The sequence below is a fragment of the Penicillium odoratum genome (genome assembly GCF_028828045.1).
Source record: "Penicillium odoratum strain IBT 22623 chromosome Unknown utg000005l_segment0_segment0, whole genome shotgun sequence".
NCBI classification, from domain to species: Eukaryota; Fungi; Ascomycota; class Eurotiomycetes; order Eurotiales; family Aspergillaceae; genus Penicillium; species Penicillium odoratum.
Genome location: NW_026643147.1, coordinates 7,417,535 through 7,441,934, shown reverse-complemented (window position 1 = coordinate 7,441,934; position 24,400 = coordinate 7,417,535). Strand labels below are relative to the sequence as shown.

General features: G+C 49.9%; 7 protein-coding genes across 7 annotated transcripts; 6 read left to right on the top strand and 1 right to left on the bottom strand.

The window, feature by feature from the left end:
• Nucleotides 1-408: 408 nt before the first annotated feature.
• Nucleotides 409-1,921, top strand: N7520_008385 (glycoside hydrolase family 76 protein; the record flags this gene model as incomplete). The annotated part of the gene is made up of 3 exons (XM_057142319.1): nucleotides 409-499; nucleotides 582-1,273; nucleotides 1,328-1,921. The coding sequence occupies 3 exons, from the start codon at nucleotides 409-411 to the stop codon at nucleotides 1,919-1,921; spliced, it is 1,377 nt and encodes a 458-aa protein (XP_056996325.1).
• Nucleotides 1,922-3,099: 1,178 nt separating this feature from the next.
• Nucleotides 3,100-6,580, top strand: ireA (bifunctional endoribonuclease/protein kinase IRE1; the record flags this gene model as incomplete). Its single annotated transcript, XM_057142318.1, has 3 exons — nucleotides 3,100-3,376; nucleotides 3,430-6,061; nucleotides 6,124-6,580. The coding sequence occupies 3 exons, from the start codon at nucleotides 3,100-3,102 to the stop codon at nucleotides 6,578-6,580; spliced, it is 3,366 nt and encodes a 1,121-aa protein (XP_056996324.1).
• Nucleotides 6,581-7,161: 581 nt separating this feature from the next.
• Nucleotides 7,162-9,659, top strand: N7520_008383 (uncharacterized protein; the record flags this gene model as incomplete). The annotated part of the gene is made up of 3 exons (XM_057142317.1): nucleotides 7,162-7,379; nucleotides 7,440-9,284; nucleotides 9,335-9,659. The coding sequence occupies 3 exons, from the start codon at nucleotides 7,162-7,164 to the stop codon at nucleotides 9,657-9,659; spliced, it is 2,388 nt and encodes a 795-aa protein (XP_056996323.1).
• A 462-nt stretch (nucleotides 9,660-10,121) lies between these two features.
• N7520_008382 (threonine/serine exporter family protein) lies at nucleotides 10,122-12,590 on the top strand (the record flags this gene model as incomplete). The annotated part of the gene is made up of 1 exon (XM_057142316.1): nucleotides 10,122-12,590. One exon carries the CDS (start codon nucleotides 10,122-10,124, stop codon nucleotides 12,588-12,590), a length of 2,469 nt encoding a protein of 822 aa, XP_056996322.1.
• Nucleotides 12,591-13,243: 653 nt separating this feature from the next.
• N7520_008381 (MATE family efflux transporter) lies at nucleotides 13,244-14,776 on the top strand (the record flags this gene model as incomplete). The annotated part of the gene is made up of 2 exons (XM_057142315.1): nucleotides 13,244-13,838; nucleotides 13,887-14,776. 2 exons carry the CDS (start codon nucleotides 13,244-13,246, stop codon nucleotides 14,774-14,776), a joined length of 1,485 nt encoding a protein of 494 aa, XP_056996321.1.
• Nucleotides 14,777-15,128: 352 nt separating this feature from the next.
• Nucleotides 15,129-17,720, bottom strand: N7520_008380 (uncharacterized protein; the record flags this gene model as incomplete). Its single annotated transcript, XM_057142314.1, has 3 exons — nucleotides 15,129-16,779; nucleotides 16,837-17,458; nucleotides 17,516-17,720. 3 exons carry the CDS (start codon nucleotides 17,718-17,720, stop codon nucleotides 15,129-15,131), a joined length of 2,478 nt encoding a protein of 825 aa, XP_056996320.1.
• Nucleotides 17,721-20,120: 2,400 nt separating this feature from the next.
• N7520_008379 (LEA domain protein) lies at nucleotides 20,121-23,742 on the top strand (the record flags this gene model as incomplete). The annotated part of the gene is made up of 2 exons (XM_057142313.1): nucleotides 20,121-23,168; nucleotides 23,221-23,742. 2 exons carry the CDS (start codon nucleotides 20,121-20,123, stop codon nucleotides 23,740-23,742), a joined length of 3,570 nt encoding a protein of 1,189 aa, XP_056996319.1.
• Nucleotides 23,743-24,400: the final 658 nt, after the last annotated feature.

Here is a 24,400-nt window from a genome sequence, read left to right as displayed (position 1 = left end):
TTAGCTAGACACTTCATAATTTGAGAGATCATGCTTCCCTTACTTAAGACATCCGCCGCGAGGGGGGTCAGCGCCAAGGACAAGGCTACTTTCTCTCGGTTTCTGGCCAGGGGAAGCTAATTTGGGCAAATTCGCTTCCCCTGATTTCTAGGTACCATGAGGTACGGAGTAGTGACATAAAGTCAGCTGGAGACCTTCAAATACCCACTATGTTCGTCATAGATAATCCAGATGTCCATTCAGGGTCCAGTAACCCCGGACATAGCTTTGTCTGTGGGCCCCGACTGTAGGGACCTGACCAGGCCTGTCAAACCTTCTCTTCTCCACTCTCCCCTAACTCCACAGATCGTCCACTTTTTTCTTTCCTTACCACTTCCCTCGATGCCTTGACCTCTTCGCTCATGCAACATGATTTTTTCCAGATGGCTTCCTGCCTTATTAGGTGGTGCTTTAGCCGCCCAGCGTGCTCTCGCTATTACCCTCAACGTGGAGGATGAAAGTCGGTGGCCCGCATTCCAATCCTTTCCCCCTCATATACTGTAGATCATGGGCGCGTGGACTAACAGCATTGCGCATTCCAGGCTCCCTCAAAACCGCCGCCAAGACCGTCGCCATTGACATGATCAACTTCTACAACGACCGCGATTCGAAAGCTATACCCGGCAAGCTCGATGGCACTTGGTGGGAGGGTGGATCCATGTTCATGATACTCATTCAGTATTGGTTTTTGACCGGGGATAGCCAGTTCAACAGTCTTGTTCAGGAAGGCATGTACTGGCAGAAGGGCGACGACAATTTCTTCCCTGCCAATTACAGTCAATATCTAGGCAACGATGACCAAGTCTTCTGGGGTCTGGCGGCTATGACTGCTGCGGAATTGAATTATCCAGAGCGCAGTGGTGAGCCCTCATGGGTAGCGTTAGCCCAGGGCGTATTCAACACCCAGGTGCCCAGGTGGGATACCAGTAGCTGTCACGGTGGCATGCGCTGGCAGATCTGGCCTTACCAGCCCGGATACACCACCAAAAACGCCATCTCCAATGGTGGACTCTTTCAGCTGGCCGCGCGCTTGGCTCTGTACACTGACAATTCGACATATGCCACCTGGGCCGAGCGTATCTGGGATTGGAGTGCGGGCACCCCATTGCTTAGGAAGAATTGGGTCATTGCGGACACTACGAGCTGTGAATCCCAATGTACGGATCATGGTGATTATCAGTGGTCGTATAACTACGCAACGTACATCAGCGGTGCCGCTTACATGTACAACTACGTATGTGTTTCATTTCCTTGATCTATTGGATCATGAATTGCTGACAATCTATAGACGCAAGGAGTTCAGAAGTGGTCAGAAGGCATCCATGGCCTGTTAAACACATCTGATCAATTTTACCCAACAAGCAAAACCTTTGACAATGCTGATGGCAACATTCTCAGCGAAATAACTTGTGAGCCAATTGAAAAGTGCGACCGGAACCAGATCACATTCAGGGCGTACTTCTCTTCCTGGCTTGCATTTATGACCCTGATCGTCCCCGGAACCTCTGACCTGGTGATGCCGAAGTTCAAGACTTCAGCCGCCGCCGCCGCTCTATCTTGTACTGGTCTCAGTGATGGCTCACATTGCGGAACCAAATGGTATACGCAGAGCTGGGACGGTACTTCTGGACTTGAACAGCAGATGGCTGTGCTGGGTGTCCTCAATGCGAACCTCGTCCCCTTCAAAAACAAAGCGCCCTACACATCCGAAACCGGTGGAACTTCCGTGAGTAATCCTAGCGCCGGTACGAACAGCTCCGACAATGATGTTCCTGTATTAAACACGGTTCATACTGGAGATCGAGCCGGTGCTGGAGTCTTGACAGTTGTCTTTGTCACTGGTTGGGTCGTGGCTATCACTTGGATGGTCCGAGGCGGTTAAATAATTGGGGATGGTTAATTTCATGTATTGCTCTTATTTTGATGTCACGCAGTGCGCGCGTCTGTTTTTACAACTTACCCTTTGACCTATGTCTCCAAGTTGCCATTACTTTTGTATGTACAGCGTACTTTCTTTTCCCTCCTCCTAGCTTCTACCTGGGCAGTGGATTCCCCTCGCCGATATGGAAGTTTCAATTAGGCGCATGCGGGTATACATCAATTGATCGAGGTAGTCCCTTGTGAACTATAAGCCCCTTCCGCCACGGGTAGAATCAACAGCACCCTTGGACAGCAATGATAGAAATAGTGTAGCATATCGCCGAGAATTTATTTAAACTGGGCGTCAAGTGGAGCCTTCAAATGATAGAGTAGGAGAGAGGTAGGAGATGTGGTAGAAGCCCAAGTGGAAGACTAATTAGGAGACTAGGTTAATACTAGAGTATACTAAGATAAGAGAGGTTGGAGGGCAAGCATAAAAGGCTAGCTGACTTTACATAATGCGTAAAGTAATTCAATGATTCAATGTGATTGGTTGACAGATTGGACGGACGGGAAGACCGAATTCCCCGGAAACGATCAACCCGCTGCGGCTCGGAGGGATTGAAAGGATTTGTTACAGAGTAATTTTCATATATTTGTACTCCCTTCCCGGTGTGATATCGAGCTAACCTGCATCACACGCTGTGTGACAACAATGAAACATATCCCACATGTGCATAGCAAAAGCAAGTACTCAGTACAGTTCAAGGGGCCTGAAACACTTGCGTAGTCTCGATGGCGTGGCCGGTTAATTACATCCGTACCGATAAATACTAGCAATAAAGGGGGCGGCGGGGGGTGGCAGTGTATTGTACAGTGTTATTACACACAATTCATCTGCCTTCTCTCTTCCACTTCTCTCTCTTCCCCCCTTTCATCTTTCCAAAACACAAGCGATAGAATTTCTCCCCTTCCCAACATCAACGTCATTACATTGTGACAGCCACTTCCACTGTTCTTGCCGAGCGGATTTTTATCTCCGGTCCATAATCCAACTGTGGGTGGGGGATGATCAGCTACCCGAGTTCTCGACTTTGCTCCACAGTCCATCGAAATCAACCCCGACCTCCTGCCTCGACGTAAAACCATCGCGACCTTTCGCGTGGTTTTCACACTGGATCGAACACAGTGCTGATCACCATGTGGTGGCGGTTACCGGGCGTTAGTTCGACCGTCGCCCTTCTCATACTCCCAGTCCTGGTTTCTGCTGCAAACCATGACTCCGCCTCTCGAGCCTCCAAGCCCATAGTGGCTGGTGGAGCGGCTTCATACTCCAAACAGACATTTTCTCCTATCGTGAAACATAACGTTGATGAGAGCGCCCTTGCAACCACTCTGGCTCTAGCAGGCTCCGGCCGTGCCGTTCGAGCCCCTTCCACTCCGCAGCTTTCAGCGCGGTCCTTAGAGGGATATGAGGGTGGGTATCTGACCAATGACTATCTGACTACAATAGCTAACACCTTTTGCTAGTTGAGGACTTTGTCCTGCTGGCGACCGTTGACGGAACCATTCACGCACGAGATCGTAAGACCGGAACTCCGAAATGGGCTTTGGAAATTCCCAGCAGTCCACTTGTCGAATCTATTTATCACCGATCAAACATGACGACAAGTTTCGACGAAACACAACCAGAGGACGACTTCCTTTGGATTGTGGAACCTAGCCAGGATGGCAGCCTGTACATCTACAGTCCAGGCCCGGAGGCAGGATTACAAAAGCTTGGCCTCACTGTCAAGCAATTGGTCGATGAAACCCCTTATTCAGGTCTTGAACCTGCAGTCACGTACACTGCCCGGAAAGAAACCACCTTGTATACTATTGATGCCCGCACTGGCAGCATTCTGCGGGTTTTCAGCTCTCGTGGGCCATTCCAAACTGGTCAAGAATGCCGCAAGGTGGACGGAGAAGACCTGGACCCCGATGAGTGCGAAACATCCTCCGGTACATTGGTTCTTGGCCGTGTGGAGTACGCCGTGGCTATCCAGAATACGGAAACGGGTGATCCCATCTGTACATTGAAATACTCCGAATGGGCACCCAATAATCGCGATATAGATTTGCAGAGTCAATACTACCGAACAATGGACTCGAGTCACGTCTACAGCATGCACGATGGTGTTGTATTGGGATTTGATCATTCTCGAATGGACCGCCCTCGGTACACACAGCGCTTCCAATCGCCTGTGGCCCGTGTTTTCGATGTGATACGGCCGACTAACAAAGATGCCCCCAACGCTTCAACTCCATTGGTCCTTCTCTCTCAACCTCTCCAGCCGCCGGACCCTGACTATGGTACCCTGGATGATGGTCGAGACATGCGTGTATTCATAGATTCGACGAGCGCGGGAGGATGGTATGCTCTCTCCGAGGAGACCTACCCTCTCGTCACTGGTCGTGCCCCCATGGCTCAGTGCTACGACAAAGACTTCTTCCGCCAGGGCCAGTCTCTGATGAGTTTGACGCCGCATCAGCAACGAGACGCACTCGCTGGTGTTCATTCATTGAATGGTCCCCAGATCCGGCCTTCCATTCCCCGACTTGGCAGCTCCACGACTGATATTTCCAATGACACGCCGCGGGAAGTTGCACGCAGTCCATCAGAGCTAGCTCTTCCTCCTGCTCTGCGAAACAGCGCCATTATTCGCAAGAGCTGGGATAATGCCCTTGACATTGTTGTTACCCTTATCCTGCTCTTCATTGGCACATTTATTTACTTCAACTCGCACCATATTCGGGACCTCGCCAAGCAGAAGCTGGATATCAAGAACATTATCAACTCAAACGACAAATCTTCTCTCTCGACGCCAACGACCCCGATCCTCGGCACGGCACCAGATCTGGCTCACGCATCCACCCCTCGAACTGTCCCCAATGTCACCGTTGACGTTGATTTGATCGACTCTGGGGATGCTACGCCGCGAACATCTCGGGATCTCAGCATACCACCGAATAAGACACCCCGTGTGAAGATCAGCGAACCAGACCGTGAGACCGAAGATGGTGAGCTTGATGAGGGAAGCCAGGATCCTGACAAGCCAGCAAAGAAGAAACGATCTCGTGGTACACGTGGTGGTAAAAGTCACCGCCGCAAGAAAAAGCCTGGCACCGAGAGTGAGGTTGGAGAGCACTCCGACCAGGGAATTGAACAGGTGAACCGGGCTGCGTCGCAGTCCCGACTTGATGCTAGGATGACTGGCAATATATCAACTGAAGTTGTACAAAGTGATGGGGTTGTTCGCATTGGACGACTAGAAGTTTTTACAGACGTTGTGCTTGGGCACGGCAGCCATGGAACTGTGGTCTACCGCGGTACATTTGATGGACGGAATGTCGCCGTAAAGCGCATGCTTATGGAGTTTTACGATATCGCCTCACACGAGGTAGGCCTGCTACAGGAGAGCGATGACCATCATAACGTGATCCGTTATTTCTGTCGTGAACAGGCAACTGGGTTCTTGTACATTGGTCTGGAGCTGTGCCCGGCGTCTCTCCAAGATGTCATTGAGCGTCCTAATCAGTACCCGGAGCTGGTTCAAGGCGGCCTGGACATGCCGGATGTTCTTCGTCAGATCACGCAAGGAGTTCGATACCTACACTCGCTCAAGATTGTTCATCGTGACTTGAAGCCTCAAAATATCCTGGTAGCCATGCCCCGTGGACGGACAGCGTCCCGGGCCATTCGCCTCCTTATCTCAGATTTCGGTCTGTGCAAGAAATTGGAGGATAACCAGAGTTCATTCCGAGCCACTACTGCTCACGCTGCTGGAACCTCTGGCTGGCGTGCTCCAGAACTGCTTGTTGATGACGATACTGGTCCTTCTAGTCTTGCGTCCCAGTACACGGAGTCTTCTGAGCCCGCTGTTGTGGATCCCCAGACCAATCGCCGCGCCACCCGGGCTATTGATATTTTCTCCCTGGGATGCGTGTTTTATTATGTTTTGACACGGGGCAGCCATCCGTTCGATAAAAATGGCAAGTTCATGCGGGAGGCCAACATAGTGAAAGGCCAATTTGATCTACAAGAATTGGATCGTTTGGGTGATTATGCCTTTGAGGCAGATGACCTGATTCGTTCCATGCTTGCTCTTGATCCACGCCATCGGTATGCTTCCACTCTACACCTTGTGATTATCTCCCCTAATACTGACAATCCCTTTCCCATAGCCCTGATGCCAGTGCCGTTCTAATGCACCCATTTTTCTGGCCTCCCTCCGACCGACTCAGCTTCTTGTGTGACGTATCGGATCACTTCGAGTTTGAGCCACGCGACCCCCCATCGGATGCGCTGCTCTGCTTGGAGTCGGTGGCCCCGCAAGTTCTTGGACCCGATATGGATTTCTTGCGCCTACTCCCTCGCGACTTCAAGGACAGCTTGGGTAAGCAGCGCAAGTACACTGGTTCCCGAATGCTAGATCTCCTGCGTGCCCTCCGAAATAAGCGTAACCACTACAATGACATGCCGGAACATCTGAAGACGCACATTGGTGGACTACCAGAAGGTTATCTGAATTTCTGGACGGTGCGCTTCCCTAGTCTCCTGATGAGCTGTCATTGGGTCATTGCCGAGTTGCAATTGACGAAGATCGATCGGTTCCAGCGGTACTTTCAGCCGCCGGAGTAATCGTGTTTGATGTCAGATCATGTACCGCATATAACTGGATATAGATTACATGCAAGTATGCAACATGTCACATGTTGAACATTGAATGGATCCTTTATATTTTTCCTACATGTGAATACATCGCAGTGCATAAAATTATTACTCGGTTGTACCCATCAATCATACCAAATCGATTCTAGTGTTTGTATATATATTTCCCAGAGCAACCGCGCTTCTTGTACGTACTGTTTGCAGGAGCTGTATATATACCTGGACAAACTTGTCATTATACAACATAAAGTTTTCATTGCCCGTATCTTTCTCATCTTAGACCTGCATAATGGGGAAAATGTGGTTCTCTTATTGGCTTGTTCATTTCGTCCTATCCATCACATTGTGGCCTCAGGCAACCATCACGAAACCCCAGTCTTTTCCCTTTGTCGCGTTTGATCCTTTCTTTTCCCCACGGACACGACACTGGGCGCCCCATTCATTGTCTATCAAACCGCATGGATACCTGATCCTATTATATCTCTTTTCCGCTCAATAGGCCTGTTTAGTCTTATCCCCCTCCAGCCCTTGCAATCGCGGTCCCCGTCGCCATGGTCTTTTTACGCCTAGAAGTCCGGGTGTACCCCCCGGAGCAACTTCCAGGGTTTCTGCGCTCGATCTTGCCTGGTAAACGACCGGAGTCCGAGGAAACAAACAAGCAGAAACCCTTCGCGGGGCTTTTATTAACTCTGGAGAAGCCGGAGGACCTTACGATGGGCGATCTCGGCCGCCTAATAAAACAGAAATGGGAAGCAATTCACCCGAACTCGTGAGTAGGAACCAGGTTTGATTGAAGCAAAAGAAAACAGCTAATCATTGTAAATGCCAGGCCCTTGGTGATCAAGAAGTTACTCGACGATAAGATGCCCGCAGTTGACATTGAAGTGGAGACCTCTGTCCAGGACGTATTTGTTGATCGCGGAAAAGCCCGTGCAGATGGCCACGACCAGCGAGGCATCGTTCGTGTGATTCAAAAGCCTTGCGCTCATGCCCCCGAGCGACTCCCTTCGGTCGATCTCGATTTCGAAGCCGCCAGCGAATCGTTCTCTCGCAAACGAAAGCAACAAACTCCCGAGAGCGATGTACCGTCTAAGGAACCTCGACTGGAGGGCCAAACTGGACGATCAACTCTGGAAGCCCCGACAAGCCCTGGCTCGACACGGAGACGGGATCTTGGCCCCTCGTGGACCAGTCCCCACCGGAGGCCATCGAACGTGTCCCCGCCTAACGGCAGAGGACTAGGGCTCGGTGTCACTAGTAGTCCTCCGAAACGAGCCGCCCAAGATCGTCAGCGCCGTGTTTCCTTCCAACCTGCAGGCGACGAGGATACTCCGAGGGCCCGTAAAGAGCCACAGTCTTCCATAATACCAAGCAGTCAAGTCTCTGCTCCTCCTAGTAGCCAGGTTTCAGGAATGGTCTATCCGGCCGATTTAGAAATGATTCAGGAGTTACAGAAGAGATGTGAGAACGAGGAGCGCGAGATGAATTTGGTTGCGCAATTATTGCAGGATCCTAAAACGCATGCATCATTACGTCCCACCTTACTGAAGATGTCTGATATCTACGATATCCTCAAGGGTCGAAACAACGGCAATGGCAGGAGCAAGAGAAGGAAGAGTGGATTGGAGAGAGTAACTCTTGAAGCTTTACGCATTGAATTACAGGAGCGCGAGGAGAAGCTTGCGGTGAAGTCGTCACCACCCGAAATCGAGGAATCGGTGGATATCTGCGAAATCTCAAATTCTGACATTGAGGGCATGGGAGCAGTCCATGGAAACGGTAATACCGAAAAGGAACAAATCGACAGCGATGAAGAGATGGTGGATGCGGAACGAGTTGTAGCCAATGGTAAGCTTCAACCCCCGGACAACGCAGCAGAATCTACCGATGAATCGATATCGGAATCGGAATCGGAATCGGAATCGGAATCGGTAGAGGAGTCGACCGACGAGTCGGAGGCGGAAGAAGAGCCCCCAGTCAAACCATCTGTGAAGAATGGAAAGGCTGAAGCCGAGGATGAGGACGAAGATGAAGATGAGGACGAAGATGAAGATGAGGACGAAGACGAGGAGTCTGCAGATGATTCGGAAGCGGAAGCCGAACCCTCAGTCAAACCATCTGTGGAGAACAGGGAGGCCGAGACCGAGGATGAAGAGGACGATGAAGACGATGAGTCCGCAGATGAGTCGGAAGCGGAGGCCGAGCCCTCAGACAATCCATCTGTAAAGAATGGGGAGGCTAAGGCCGAGCATACCATTGACGATAGTGAGGCCGACGGCAGTGACAATGATGACACGCTGGATTCTGCAGCACACAACGAAGAAAAGCCATCTGTGAATGGGGCTGGTGTTGATGGCGAAGATGACAAAGATGAAGACGAGGAATTGGCCACAGGCGATCCCGTCAGTCAATTAGTGGATGATGAGGCTGCGGTTGATAGTGAAGAAGAAGAGGATGAAGAGGAAGAAGAGCAAGAAGAGTCGACCGACGAGGGCAGTGACCAAGAAGACGACATTAAATCTAAGCCGGAACAACAGGACGAGACTGTCGCCGTCGAAGTCCCGACATCATCGCCCGTGAAGCTCCCTGAGACCAACAAAGTCCAACCACAGCTAGTCCAAGACAGCTCTTCAGAAGAATCAGAGAGTGAAGGTGAACTGGACGCCAGCTTTAGGTATGCTGCCACTTCTTACCCATAAGGACAGTCACTGACCTCTCATCTAGTCTTCCTAAATATGCTTCTCATGTTACTCCTGTTGCTCACGCTCCCGTTGCCAACTCAATTGAGCAGCTTTCATTGTCGCAGAAAACTACTCCCCGAGTGACACCGAGAAAGACTTTGAAAGACCTCCTTTCAGATCAAAAGGCAAAGCAGGCAGCCAGGGCGAAGCAGGCCCCAGTACAGCCGCCGAAAGTTACCAAATCTATCCCGAGAGGTGACATTTTCGAAGTGTCCGATTCTAGTGACGATCAGCATAGCAGTGACAGTGATGGTGATATCCTCCCTAACGGAAATCTTGCAAAAAGGCCCAAGGCATGGTCCAGATAGACTTGGTTTCTTTTCCATTCATTGACCCGATTTTTTTTATTGACTGTTGTGAGTTGCATATCTGTGAAGCGGTTTTTTCATGATATCCCGTTCTTTTCATGATTTCTAGCCTTGTCCCTTGCGTTATCTGTTAATTTGAAGTCAACTCCACTTGACATTCGCCTCTCGGCATTATAATTGGATGTACATAGCCATTACGCAACCTACTTAGTAAGAGCTGAGTAAATACAGATACCGGCGGACAAATGTTCCGCATGACAAGACTCCATGGCTCATGACGGGTGGAAAAAAGGTTCGAACGGTACTGTCGTCTGATTGGCGCAGCTGAAGTATATACCGGGCAGGGGCGTATGAGCTCATTGATGTCAGTGAAACGGTCACTGACAGAATTTGCATTCAACTCAAGTGGTCCAATTGTTTGAATCTCTCCAAATTAATTCTACCATCTATCAATATCTCCTTATGTCTACCAAGGGAAGCAGTAGCGGTTCTTCAACTGAAGGCAATAGTGACGACGACACTGATCGCCCCGAGGCAACAGGGGGTCTTACTGAAAAGGAGTCTGGAGATGACAAAACCCAAGAAGGGGAACCACCAGCAGCACGAGTACATTTCCGATCATCTGCCAGCTTTTCTCACAACGTGCCTCGTCTACCACCCCACGAAAAGTCTCGTGCTGAGGATCGACCTCATCCACCAACAGCACCATATGCCCATCACTCTGAGGATATCGCTGATGCACCACGCGGGGGGCAAAGCGAACCGCCAGGGCAGATCGACGGCATAGCTCCGGATGAGAAAGCACCGGAGGAACCACATGAACCAAGTCAGAATATAAAGACCATCCCGGCTACATTCAATTTTAGCACGGCGAAAAACCGCGTTCGTTCCGTAACATCCAACCTCAAACAAAGAGCTTCGCGCCTCGGCGACCGACTGGGTCGGCCTACACATGGAGGTGATGATCTTGGGTCGGGTATGTACCATGCAGACTGGGCGACCGGCAGCGAACCTCCAATGTCGGATGTGACAGACGACAAGCACAAGACTTATGAAGAAAAGCGTCAGCATCACGCGACAAGTAGTTCCGAAGCCCACCGACTCGTCCGCGACCTGACGCAAGATCAATCGGCCAAGCGGCGAAAAACCCGAGGGAAACAGGGCCCGGGGAACCAGACGGAATTCGTCGGAGGTGAACATGAGTCGAGCCTTGACTCGGGCTTGCGATACCGATCTGGTGGTGGGGGTGTGTTGTCACAGCTGATGAAGCTCAATAATGGCGGACAGCAACAAGGAAGCACGTCCAGGACCCAGAGTCAGTCTTCTGTCAATTCTACATCTAGTACTGCATCTTCGACGAGTGAGGGACCAAGATCAAAAAAAGATAAACCGAAATGGTACAAGAAGCCACCCAATACATCGACGTCCACCTTGATCGGGGCATCATCAGACAGTCTGAGCGGGGCAACCACACCGGTATCAAGCGAAGTGATCTCGGCAGCATCAAAAAGGCGCGGCAAACAGCCTAGTTCTGGCCCGAGACTGGAAGATGAGATCCGAGTTACTATCCACATCGCGGAGATCATCTGTCGACAACGATATATCATGCAGCTCTGTCGGGCATTGATGCTATTCGGGGCCCCAACTCACCGATTGGAAGAATACATGCAAATGACTTCCAAGGTACTTGAGATCGATAGTCAGTTTCTGTATCTGCCTGGGTGTATGATCATGTCATTTGACGATCCATCAACGCGAACAACAGAGATGAAGCTCGTCCGGGTTGGGCAGGGAGTGGACCTGACACGTCTCTCAGATACTCATTCTATATATAAGAATGTCATCCATGACGTGATCGGGATCGAGGAAGCGGTCCAAGAACTGGATGAGGTGATGCAAAAGGAGCCACGCTATAACAAGTTCATCATTGTATTAGTATATGGTCTAGCTACCGCAACCGTCGGGCCTTTCGCATTCAATGCCCGACCCATCGATATGCCGATCATCTTTATCAATGGGTTATTGGTCGGGGCCATGCAACATCTCGCAGCCCCTCGATCAGTCCTCTATTCAAATGTCTTCGAAGTGACATCTACCGTATTAACATCCTTCCTCGCTCGGGCCTTCGGAAGTATCCCAATCAGAACTGTGGATGGAAAGCGACAATATCTTTTCTGCTTTTCTGCGATAGCACAAGCTTCAATTGCATTAATCCTACCCGGGTTTCTGGTCTTATGCAGTAGTCTGGAATTACAATCGCATCAGATCATTGCGGGTTCGATTCGGATGGTATATGCGATTATTTTCTCCTTGTTCATCGGCTACGGGATCACTGTCGGCACTACGATCTACGGACTCATGGACACCCAAGCAGTATCGGATCTCACTTGCCCCAAGACTGGAGCATTTCCCAATCCCTATGTCGCCCGTTTTCCCTTCGTCTCGGTGATGATCGTGTGGCTTCTAATCATCAATCAAGGCAAATGGAAGCAACTTCCACCAATGGCAGTCATCGCCCTGTCAGGATACACAGCGAACTATTTTAGTACCAAGCGTCTCGGATCGAATTCGCAAGTTGCGAATACCGTCGGCGCTTTTACTATTGGCATGATGGGGAATCTTTACAGCCGACTCTGGCACGGCCATGCCGCGACGGCCATCTTGCCGGGGATCTTTATTCTTGTGCCTTCTGGGCTGGCTGCGACCGGGTCATTGATTACGGGCGTTCAGTCCGCGAATGCAATCCGACAGAATGTATCTTCGCATTCTTCCCCTAGTTCCCAACCTGGAGCAGGGCTTGAAAATACATCGGTATTTACCCTGGGATTCGGCATGATTCAGGTGGCGATTGGAATCACAATTGGTTTGTTTATCTCGGCACTCATCGTTTACCCATATGGAAAACGGAGAAGTGGATTGTTTAGTTTCTAAATGAATGGCTCTGTCATCCACATGTGCAGCTTATAGGCTACTCTGTATGCCACTGTAGGTATGCACTATCGTGATCACCTGGTTCGTAATCATGCAAAGAGACCAACAGAAAAGAGAACAGGACGATGATTGGTGCCTCTACTGCATCTCAGCCGCAGATCCAGTGGAACCTGGCAAGGAAGTTGATTATATTCAAGCGAAGAAGATAATTCGACAGCTCACAATTCTCTCAGTAATCTACCCCTCTATTACTTGGGTACACTGCAGACTTTTTGGACATACACTCAAAAAGTCCACCAGATTTTCCCTGATTTATGAATTTGGAGAGCCCTGTGGCCATTTGATTCATATGGGTACGAAAGAAGGTAGAATACAGGATAGGATACCGAGTAGGAGATATAGTAAGAAATATAGTAGGAGGTGAGGTCTAACACTCAAGTAGGAAAGCCTCTAGTATGCAAGTACGTGGATCAGCCACTTGATTTAAACTGTCGATCACCACGCAATCTTGGACGAATTTGAAATTTTGACACGTTCAGCTTCGGTGATGTGATCACCCATCTTCGCTATACAGAGTACAGAGTACTTTTTTCAAACCGATCAAACTGTCGTTCATAGTCGACACGCTGTTTCCCGTTGATCTATTGATTAACATGTCTCATGCCAGTGCCGAGCCCGATATAGGAAATGCCCCGCCCGATGAGCACACCCCACTCCTCCCAGACCAACCATCGGATACTACCAAATGGAGCCGAGTAGAAGGGCAAACACTCTTTTATACCCGGGAGAAAGGTTTCTTCGCAGAATATTGGGGACTGTTGAAGGACTCATTGCCAGTGATATTAGGGTATGCGTTACAAATGAGCATCCAAACAACAACCACGATTATTATAGGACAATCATCGCCTATGAATTTGGCTGTCGCCGCTTTTACACAGATGTTTGCACTCGTCACTGGAGGAATGATCGCTCTAGGAGGAACAACTGCCCTCGATACGATTGGTTCGTCCGCATACACTGGCGGGAACAAGCACGATCTTGGAATCTTGCTTCTGCGGGCGCTCATGGTTTTGAGCGGCTTCTTTATTCCTGTTGCCATTCTCTGGGCAAGTTCCAATCCTTTATTTAGGGCTCTTGGTCAAGATCCGGAGCTTGCCTACCTTAGTTCGCGGTATCTGACTGTGTTTATTCCGGGTGGGCTGGGATATATCTTCTTCGAAGTCATGAAGAAGTATTTACAAGCCCAAGGTAAGAAGCCTTGAGCTGGGAAATTGAATGCTGTTAACATATAAATAGAGATCATGAGAGCTGGGACATATGTTATGATGGTCGTCTTACCATGCCATATCGCCATCACCTATCTTTTCTGCTATACACTGGGGATCGGGTTGCTTGGTGCCCCTTTAGCCTCTGACATCTCCTACTGGCTAGCCGTTGCACTCCTAGTACTTTACAGCAAATACATCGCTGGCTCCGAGTGCTGGGGTGGATGGTCAATGGCGGCCTTCGACAACATCTGGACCTTCGTGCGGCTATCATTCCTGGGCATCATGCACATCGGAACGGAGTGGTGGGCATTTGAGATTGTGGCATTGGCCGCCGGACGCCTGGGTACAATCGCACTGGCAGCTCAGAGCGTGATCATGACTGCCGATTCCGTGATGAACACAATACCCTTTGGCCTCGGCGTGGCAACTTCATCTCGAATTGGCAATCTGCTCGGAGCCCGCAGTGGGAAGAGTGCGGCACGTACGGCTCATACTTCTGCCTTCCTTGCAATCATACTGGGATCAGTCGTTCTAGTCATACTGATGGGCAGCCGTAATCACTTTGCCAAAATCTTCAACAAAGACCCACGAGTAGCGGAGCTGGTGTCAGAAATCATGCCACTGGTCGCTGTTTTCCAAATTGCAGATGGCCTGAATGGAAGTTGTGGTGGCAGTTTGCGTGGTATGGGCCGACAGCATATCGGCGCTGCTGTGAACGTGATCAGCTACTATATATTTGCTCTGCCACTGGGTATTTACCTTGCTTTTCATGGTTGGGGACTAAAAGGCCTCTGGGTTGGCCAATGTGCTGCACTATACTGTGTTGGAATTGTGCAATGGATCATGGTTGCACGTAGTCGATGGGACAAGGAGGTGCTCAAGGCATTCAGGCGTATGGATACCCATGATGACCAGTAATCGCGTCCACTAGTTTAGTTGAAAATGCATGATTAAAATTTTCTTGCAATTATTACTGATTCCAAGTGGCCCTTCCCTATAGCTTCTTCAAGTGCATAGTCTTCTGTCCCCCTGAATCCAAAGCGAATGTCATCTAGCAAAAGCTCAAGAGTGCTAGATGTCCCATTACAAAGGTAAGCTTCACCTCGGCTCCTGAATAGATATATATCGACCATGTTTCACGGGTAAAAAGAAAGAGACGAGTATGAATCCCGGATATCTGGGGAAGGTGTTGAACGGGTATCTCATGATAGCTGTAGACATGAATGGGAATGAGGGGTCATTAGTCAGTTTTTATATACATAAAATCATATCAAGACGGTAGATTCCAAATGAAATCCAAGGCACCGCCCTCGCACATGGGAAATTGACTACCATTGGTCATTCCGAAGGGCGCCATGGATGGATCAAACGGTAGGGACAGCCAGTCATCCGTCATGTCATTCAGAGAGGGAATGAATCCCAGATCAGAGGACAAGTCCTGGGGTATAGTTGGATTAGCTTGGTTGGGACGATCACTGGCATCAGTCCAAGGAGGAGGGCCCATTGAAGATCGACGGGTTACTCCTCGACTGTTCTTAACAGCCTTGGAGGATGCGAGAAGGTTACGACGGAGTCGAGAGACGTGCATTTCCAGGAGTGTGGCGTAGCGAGTACTGAGATGAACGTCATCTAACGCGTTGGACTTGAGCGCACTGATGCTCTTCTCCAACACCTCCAGTGACTCTCGTAGCACTGCTTCACGAGTACCTAGACTGAGGGCTTTCATTAAGAAGATCGAGGCGCTGGTGATACGCAGTACGATGCGCACAGGTGAAAATCGCAATGCGCCAGTTTCTGCAAGTTGTGCGACTTTTCGTAAGATCTGGCAGCAACCATCAATAACCTCTTGAATATACTCGTAGTCGGTTTGTTCAATGGTCATGGGGCGGGCGTCATCGAAGTTAGAGTCGGCATCTGCCAGAGCACGCTCTACCACGGCTTGCATACCAACTGAATGAGTGTAAACACGGACAAAGTGATACTCAATGAAAAGATCGTTGTAGAAGGACTTGTCAAGAACGTCCGGTTGTAGATAATTCTCCTTCCACTGGTTGAGAAGAGGCCGAAAATGGTCAAGAAGTCCAATATATCGGCCACTGTGCAGCTGCTGGCGAGCAAATTTGGCAGAGGGGAAGAACATGTCAGTGACAGATTGCGCTAACTTGGTAAGCTCAATCCACGAGTCCATGAAGACAAGCCATGTGCTACCAGGCTGGCTTAGCCCTCGAGGCTTTCGGCCGCCCAGAACTGCATGGTTGAGGGACTGCGGGATTGGCGACATGCATCCTATGCGCCATGCGAGCTGATTTATGTATACATAAAGCAAGCGCTGCACTCTCTGCCGCCGGAGAGCTATTTGCGCTTTCCATTCCGGATCATCTTCAACAGAATCGTCATCCTCGGTCTCAAAGATACCCAGCTCATGTGCAAGAGAGAGCGCGCATCCGAGTAGCATCCACGACATCTGGTCGGACCTTCTCGACGGTTCAATCATGTCTTCCAGCCATCTACTTGCAGATCCACTGTTCGGATCGGCAGATTCTGAAGGCTTTGGACCCATGGAGATCAAGTCATCGTCCCATCCGTCGGTTTCTGGCGGGAAGTGCAGTGAGCGAGGGTGCCACTCCGCCATTAACATCAGGGCCTCCACAGTGCCAAGACTCCGGATTTTGGACTTGGTTGATTTTTCTTGACCAAAAATCAGTCGCATTGTAAGCTGCTGACAATGCTGCCAAAGCCGGTGGTGAATGAAAAAGTTCCTGGATTCGCCTCCGGCGCCAGGGAGTATATGGTAGCGTGAAGAGACCATGAGAATGGTGCAGCAAAGGACCGGTTCGCGCGTAATGAGGAGGTAATGATTTTTGTGGTTGGAATAGAAGTCGGTTAGGATGGGGGATAAACAAGACATGTTTTTGAAGAATCTAGATCTCGTCAGCACTGATAATGATCAAGGGATTGGTAAACGTTCGGTTACTCACAAATCCATGAACGTGACTGCCTCTCGAGCAGTAAACCAACCCATTCTGACAAAACGACATGCTTCCCAAATGTGAAGGGCATCTTGCGATACTTCTGCCAGATGTACGGGGCGCGTTCGGGGAACAGGCTCGAATGGTATGGGACTTTCAAAATTCCGGGGAGTACTTCGTTCCTTGGCATTAATGCCATTTTTTGAACTGACCCCCACAGGCGGACTGGGCTCACGGAGAGCATTGTCCTCTTGGCTTTGTTGGGTGGCTGCCTCGAATAGGATGTTGAGGGCATCATTTCCACTGGCCACTACCGTCCGCATCATGGAACTCGCTAAATTGGGATTAGACCGGTGCCGACGATCATGATTAAGATGAGGTGAAGTATGATTTGAATGGTTTATTGTTGCAGCCGGGTCCGGTCTTGGGCTAATGTTCGGACTCAGATCATGCTGCAAAGATGCTGAGTGTCCGTCAAGTGCCCAGCCAGATTGAAACGGACTGGAGCCGGGATACTGAGTCGGCGATTGATGGGGTAGAGAATACCTTCCGTTGGTTGCCTCTGGTGTCACATCGGAAAGATATTGCTCTGCGCGTGGGGAAACCTGGCCGTCAGTTTCGATGGATCGAGCTTCATAGCAAGTTAGTCACCAATACCATAACTAGGCTGTATTCCGACTCCACTTACCACGTTTGCGGGACCTTTCCCAGGCCCGTTTCTCGGGGAACACACACTCTCTCATCTCTCGGCGACAACGTGCGCAGGGTGGGCCGATCGGTAAGCCATCTGGGCCCGCACCCAAGTCGCACTTAGCCTTGCGTTGTCGGCAAGGTATACATGCTTTGTATGTCCGCTGATACGGCCGGTCCGGACGGGATGGCCTTGCATCCATATTCAACCGTTCCGGTCCGAGATCGGGGAGACGATGAATCAGGGCATTAAGGAATGCGAGAAGTCGGGTGTTTTGGAGGGGAAGACACGGAGGCCAACGCGGGCCTCAATTAGCCGATGATTTCCGTCCATAACAGGCCGCTGATAAGCTGATAAGGAGAGAAGCAAGGCAACCTTAGTCAGCATTTATCCAACAGATGGTAACTATGTATTTCATGGGCGGGTCGCTCACCTCAAACACCATAGTAAATGTGGTAAATACAACTCATGATCTTAACAACAGTGGTCTATAGGAGTCTTTCCTTGAAGTTTTTTTTGTTTTTTGCTATATGACATGTAGTCTCTGTAGGGAGTTTCAAGAATTTGCATGACTTGGTGAGTGAAAATCTATATCTGATCGGTGTCACAACATACTTTTCTGTATCGTGATATTCAATGATATGTGCTTCTATGATCATTATCAATTTCTATCGGTGAGTATTGGGATAGAGTAAGAATGTGGTTATTGAGATATGAGGGTTAGTGAATATCGCATTTACTATGGTGTCTGGGGGTGAGCGACCCGCCCGTATGAGCGATCCGCCCGTGAAAAGCGTTGACCATAGAGACCGTCAGCATTGATATCTCGCAACAGGGAATATCGAATTTAAAATTCCTCATAGAAATCTTTCATCTATCACCCCAGAAATGCTTCCGTATTTTGGGAGAAATTTCTTGTATTTATTGATTGATATAGTTGATGTCAAAGCTAGTGGGTTATGCTATACTTTTACCCCATGTTATAGCGTGGTAAAATATGCATATTAAAATGGACCCTTGATAAGATATGTTAGATTCACATAGGCTACGGAGTATAAGGCCCAGAATTTTCTGAATAAAATCCCCATGATCTACTACTCCGTATAGGACATTTGAGTACCTTTGACCGTTGACGCTAAGCCAAACTCTGATTCGAGCGGGGATTTTACCTGATCCACTTCCCACGCGTCAACGGATCCGGTATAAAAGGAACCAACTTTCATTCAAATCCATCAGATAAAAGTGTCATGGGGTTTCTCTGGTGGAAATTTAATTCTGCATTGTACAACCTTTCCTGCCTTGAATCCCTGTCGATGATATCAGTCTGGTGCGGATGATGACTTGTGTGGCTGATGTCTCCACTCAAATAGATTAAAATGATGAAGCGATCGATCATGATCTCATCCGGCCGAGACCCGTGCTCTTCAGTGGCGTTTGACCGTCTTTACTGCCAAGTTTGTATTGAAGCATCCCCTGTCATTTCTGATGAGTCTGGTAGGGGATCTTTGAAACCAAGAAATTTTAATACTGAATATCATTTTAACAAATGCATAGATGAATTGCTTCATAGTTCCAGTTACACTGTACAACAGTGGTCTTTAGAAGGCGCTTGGTGTAATGATGACCCCGTGCTTATCACAATGATAATCCAAGGTTGAAGTCTTCAGCCACAGAGTTGACATTAGGGGGCAAATTACATTTGTTTCAGTACTTCCACATCATTTGTTCATGGCTTTCTCCAAATAGAGTGGCCAATTTATTTCCATGGGTCGCGACCTGCCAATAACCGGCTTTATACTTTAATTGGAAGATTTCTCTCCTATCCCTCATATGCTACTGTAGGTACCTTGCATTCAACCTTGGAACATGATCTGTTCCAAGTCGTCATATTCAAAGGAAACAGGTACAGTCTGAGAAGAAAAATATATCCCGAGCGATCCATGGATATACTTCGGGGATGTCCTGAGATAGCCCCCAGATTGGTGTCATTGTGGTCCACGTCATGTTGTACTGTACTCCACTTCCCTTAACGACTTCCTGCATTCACAGACGATGATTGGTAAATGATGTGGCCAGACACAGGGATCGTCACTCTTGGAGACACATTTCCATCGACCACTCTGAGCGGCTAGACCCACTATGATGCTAGAATCAATGCTATCAATGCTCTGGTGGCTTCTTATCCACCATGCACCGTGCACCCCCCGGAGAAGGTTTGGATCGATCTACTACATTTGACAGGGATTGAAGAAGTCTCGCGGTGATATCAACAGCCATGACGTAGTAGGCTATTCCCTGCATTTGTGTGGGATGTTGTCGTAAGGTATATAGTTTGCCTAATCATCGTTCACTGTTCCTGAGATTTCATTAATCATTTCAGTCTCAAGTCACTTGAAAAGTTACTGATCTTTATTACCTACTCTCTTAATCTTTATTAGTCCGAAATTGACGGTCTAATCTGTATACTTTATACCTACCTTGTTGATACGACTTTCACGACGTCACTTCACATTGTCAAGTTGAGCTACGACTTTGAACTATTTTCAATCTCCTGTTATATCTCTTGCGCAGCCTTGGAACTTTACCAATACCCTGAACGATCATGTCGTCCCCTGCAGTGAGCAAAGCACCCCAAAAGCTCGGTTCGAAGACCGGAACCCCCTCCAAACTTCGCAAAGGTTCCGGCTCGAGTGTCGCCTCCAAGCAAAGTGTCGCCGAATCACCCAAGCCCATGAAGAAGACACCCTCCCGTAAACTCGCTCCCAAATCACCCAAGCCTATCCAAGACGACGAAGAATCTATCCAATCTATCCCCGAGACCCCCTCGCCGAAATCCAAGAAGAAGAAGATCCCTTCCTCGGAGCAGCGTCGTCCTATCTCTCCCCCCGATGATGCTGTATCCCAGGCTTCGGGTTCGGCTGCCCCATTACGTCGAGCCACCTCTGGTATGACCGACAAGGCCAAGGATCTGGCCGGGAAGTCCAAGGATACCGTTCAGAATGGAGTCCAGAAAGCCACCAATGCTATCCCACTCGACCTCTCTGCTCTGAAGGGTCTTTCCGTCGCTGATGGTGGAAAGATTCTGGGCCAGGATGGAACCCCATTGGGTGAAGTGGTGGAAGGTGACCCTGAAGATCTGGTCGGTCAAGTTGTCGGTGATGATGGCGAGATCGTCGACGAAGATGGGGACCTGATTGGCCGTGTGGATATTCTCCACGACGCTGCCGAGCAGGCCCAGAATGTTCCTGGGGAATTTCCTGAGGATGCTGAGTCCAAGCTCGGTGAAGTCCAGGATGTTGTCACTGACCTGGCCGAGCTGGAGGGTCTACCTGTATCTGATGGCGGCGTGATCAAGAACTCTGCTGGTCAAGTCTTGGGCAAAATTGTTGAAGGCGATCCGGAGGACCTCATCGGATATACTCTCAATGATTCCGGTGAGATCGTCGATGATGACGGCGATGCGATCGGTCGCGTGGAGCTTGTTCCCGTTGAGGAGCAACAGAAGGCCATCGAAGAGGCCGTCGGCGACGCCACGGAAAATGTCGACGGCGTCAAGGATGAGGTCGATGAGGAGTATGAGGACGCCCAGGATGGCCTTTCTGTTGATGACGCAGCGGATGCTGTGGAGAGTCACGCCGACGAAGCCGAAGAGGCTACGAAGAATGCGGCCGACGTGCCTGACGTGGCCGACGAGGCCAGCGAGGCCGAAGATGCTGTCAATGATGTCGCCGACGATGCTACGGATGCAGCTCCCCAAGCCGACCTTTCGGAAGTCGATGAGGCCAAATCAGACATTGACGACGCTGTTCCTGATGTCGACGACGTCAAAGATGATGCGGAAGGTGCTGTCGACGCCAAAGATGATGCTGAAGATGCTGTCGACGATTTGAACGACACTGCCGAGGAGAAACTCGAGGAAGCTCAAGAGAACGTTGAAGGCGTTTCCGAAAACGCCGAAGACGCTGCAGATGACGCAGCAGAAGAAGCCGAAGAAGCCACCCAGCGCATTCCTGCACTTGACACCCTGGAAGGTCTGAAGTGCAACAAGCGCGGATTCGTCATTGACCCAGACACTGGCAAGCCCGTTGGTGAAGTCATCGAAGGCGACCCTAAGAAGCTTGCGCGACTCGGCGCTACCCTTGACCAAGAGGGTCAATTCTGGGACAACCGAGGCAACGTGATCGGAAAGGTCAAGGCCCTGCCCGTCGAAGACGACAAGGACGAGGAGGGTCCATTCGCTGGCCTCGAGGGCCTTGTTATTGGCCAGGACGGCTGGGTCGAGGATGAGAACCAGACTCGCGTCGGAAAGCTGGTCGAAGGTGACGCGAAGAAGCTTCTCGGTCGTGGTGTCGACGAGGATGGTGAAGTTCTCGATCGTCACGGCTCTGTCATCGGTCGTGCTGAACGATGGGAGGAGCCCGAACCTGAGCCCGAAGAGGAGGAGCCTGCCTCTGATCTCTCCGTTCTTAACGGACTGAAATGCAACAAGGCCGGATACGTCATTGGACCCGAAGGCTTCCCTATTGCCCGTGTGGTGGAGGGTAACCCCAAGGAGCTTGCCGGCAAGAAAATCGAAGACGGCGAGATCTACGACGGTAAGAAGGTCGTCGGTCGTGTTGAGCTCATTCCCGAGGAGGAGCTGGAGAACAAGCCCGAAGGTCCATTTGCCGGCTTGGAAGGCTTGGTCGTCACCAAAGATGGATTCGTTGAGGACGAGGAGGGCTCGATTGTCGGAAAGCTCATCGAGGGCGACGCGAAGAAACTCCGCGGCCGTGCTGTCGATGAGGATGGCGAGATCACCGACAAGTATGGCAATGTGAAGGGCCGTGCTGAGCCTTACGAGGTTCCCGAAGAAGAGGCTCCCGCCGAGGCAGACCTATCTTTGCTTGAGGGCAAGGTTGTCAACAAGATGGGTAATGTCGTTGATCCTGCCACCGGTGCTGTTGTCGGGCGCATCGTCGAAGGCGACAAGCGTCTTGCCGGTCGCAAGGTCGATGGCAAAGGCCAGATCTGGGGTGATAATGGTGAGGTTATTGGACGCGCCGAGTTAATCCCAGGTGCTGAGCAGCACAAGGCTGAGGGACCGTTCTTCGGATTTGACAATGCTGAGGTTGCAAAGGACGGCGTTGTAGTCGACGGCGGTCGCATCATCGGACGTCTTGTTGAAGGCGACGCCAAGCGCCTACTTGGACGCAAAGTTGACGAAGATGGTGATGTGGTGGACAAGAACGGCAATACCATCGGCAAGGCTGAGCGATGGGAGCCCGAGGAGAAGGCCCGAGATGTTAATCCTATGTCTGGCCGTAAGGTCAACAAGGAGGGTGAAGTCCGCAATGCTGATGGCGACCTCATCGGCAAGCTTACTTCTGGAAACCTGGCCACCTTGGTGGGCAAGTCCATCGATGACAACGGCTATGTTGTTGATAACGATGGCAACAAGATCGGCGAATGCACCCTCCTGGAGAATATCCCGGAGCCGGAGCCTGAGGAGCCTGAGGAGGAGCCAGAAGTTGAGGAAGAAGGACCATCGCCCGAAGAGTTGGAAGCTCAACAAAAGGCCGAGCACGACCGTCAGCTGGCCGAGAAGATGATTCATATCCTTCGACAAACTCTTGACCAGATCAAGCCTATTTGCGACATGATCACCGAGGTATGTCACCAGCAACTCCGTATGAAGTTTATTGCTAATAATTCCCCTATAGAAAGTTGAAAAGGCCGACCGCACTCCTAAGGATGAACTTGACGAGGAGAAGCTGGTCAAAGATATCAAGCCCCTACTAGAGCAGGGAGGCCAGATCCTCCAAGAGTGCAATGGTGCCATTCGTGCCCTTGACCCTGATGGTCGCATTGCTGCCACTGCCAAGGCCCGTGCCTCTTCGCGCGATGCTACACCCGAGGAGAATCAGCTGGCTGATCTCCTGAAGACTCTCACTGAGACAGTTGTTAAGACAATTGACAACGGTAAGAGACGCATTGCTGATATGCCTCATGCCAAGAAGAAGCTCAACCCTCTCTGGGGCCTTCTTTCCGAGCCATTGTTCCAGATCATTGCTGCCGTTGGACTTTTGTTGAACGGAGTCTTGACTCTGGTTGGTCGTCTGCTGGATGGTCTTGGCCTGGGTGGACTGTTGAATGGCATCCTTGGAGGATTGGGATTGGATAAGCTGATCAGTGGTCTGGGGCTTGGTTCACTTACGGATGCTTTGGGACTGGGCGGTAAATAAGTTAACTGAGAGTTTCTTGGAGTTTGTCTTTTGAATGTACTGTACTATGTGTTGTCTTCTGCTGTTTTTTGCGTTTCTTTGGCAATTTTGGCTGTTATATACCAAGGTACCCACGCCTGGGTATATCTTTGTACTTAATTTTCCGGTTCCGAAGTTTCTTATCAAAATGATTCTACTATTCATGCTTGGAAATTGTAATCTCCCCGTAAAACATGTTATGTTCATGCACGTAAGATGGACGAGTGATATTGGCATAATGCAGAGATGGGAAAGACAGTTTCAAGTGTAAAGACCAGGACCTGAAAGTTTGTCAATAATGTCTCACCAGTTGGCGGCGAGCATATTCAGGCTTAGCATCTGAGCTGCTCTTGAATCGTACCAGATGCCACCTTTACTCTCTGGGACTTCAAAAGGAATAGCCCCCAATGTTCTTCAATCACGAGTAGAGAACAGCCTTGTGAAGCACATTAGACCTCAAAGCACCGAGTTATTCATTAAACAACTTTTGTTTATCACGAACGATGGAGCATAATCTCAGTCTATCAATCTGTCATACCGCCCTTTAATGGATCTGAGCTGAGCAAGTCGGCATTCGAAGCGAATTCCGATCCAGTCCATCATCGTACGTCAGTAGGATGATGCATGGCTATCACTAGGA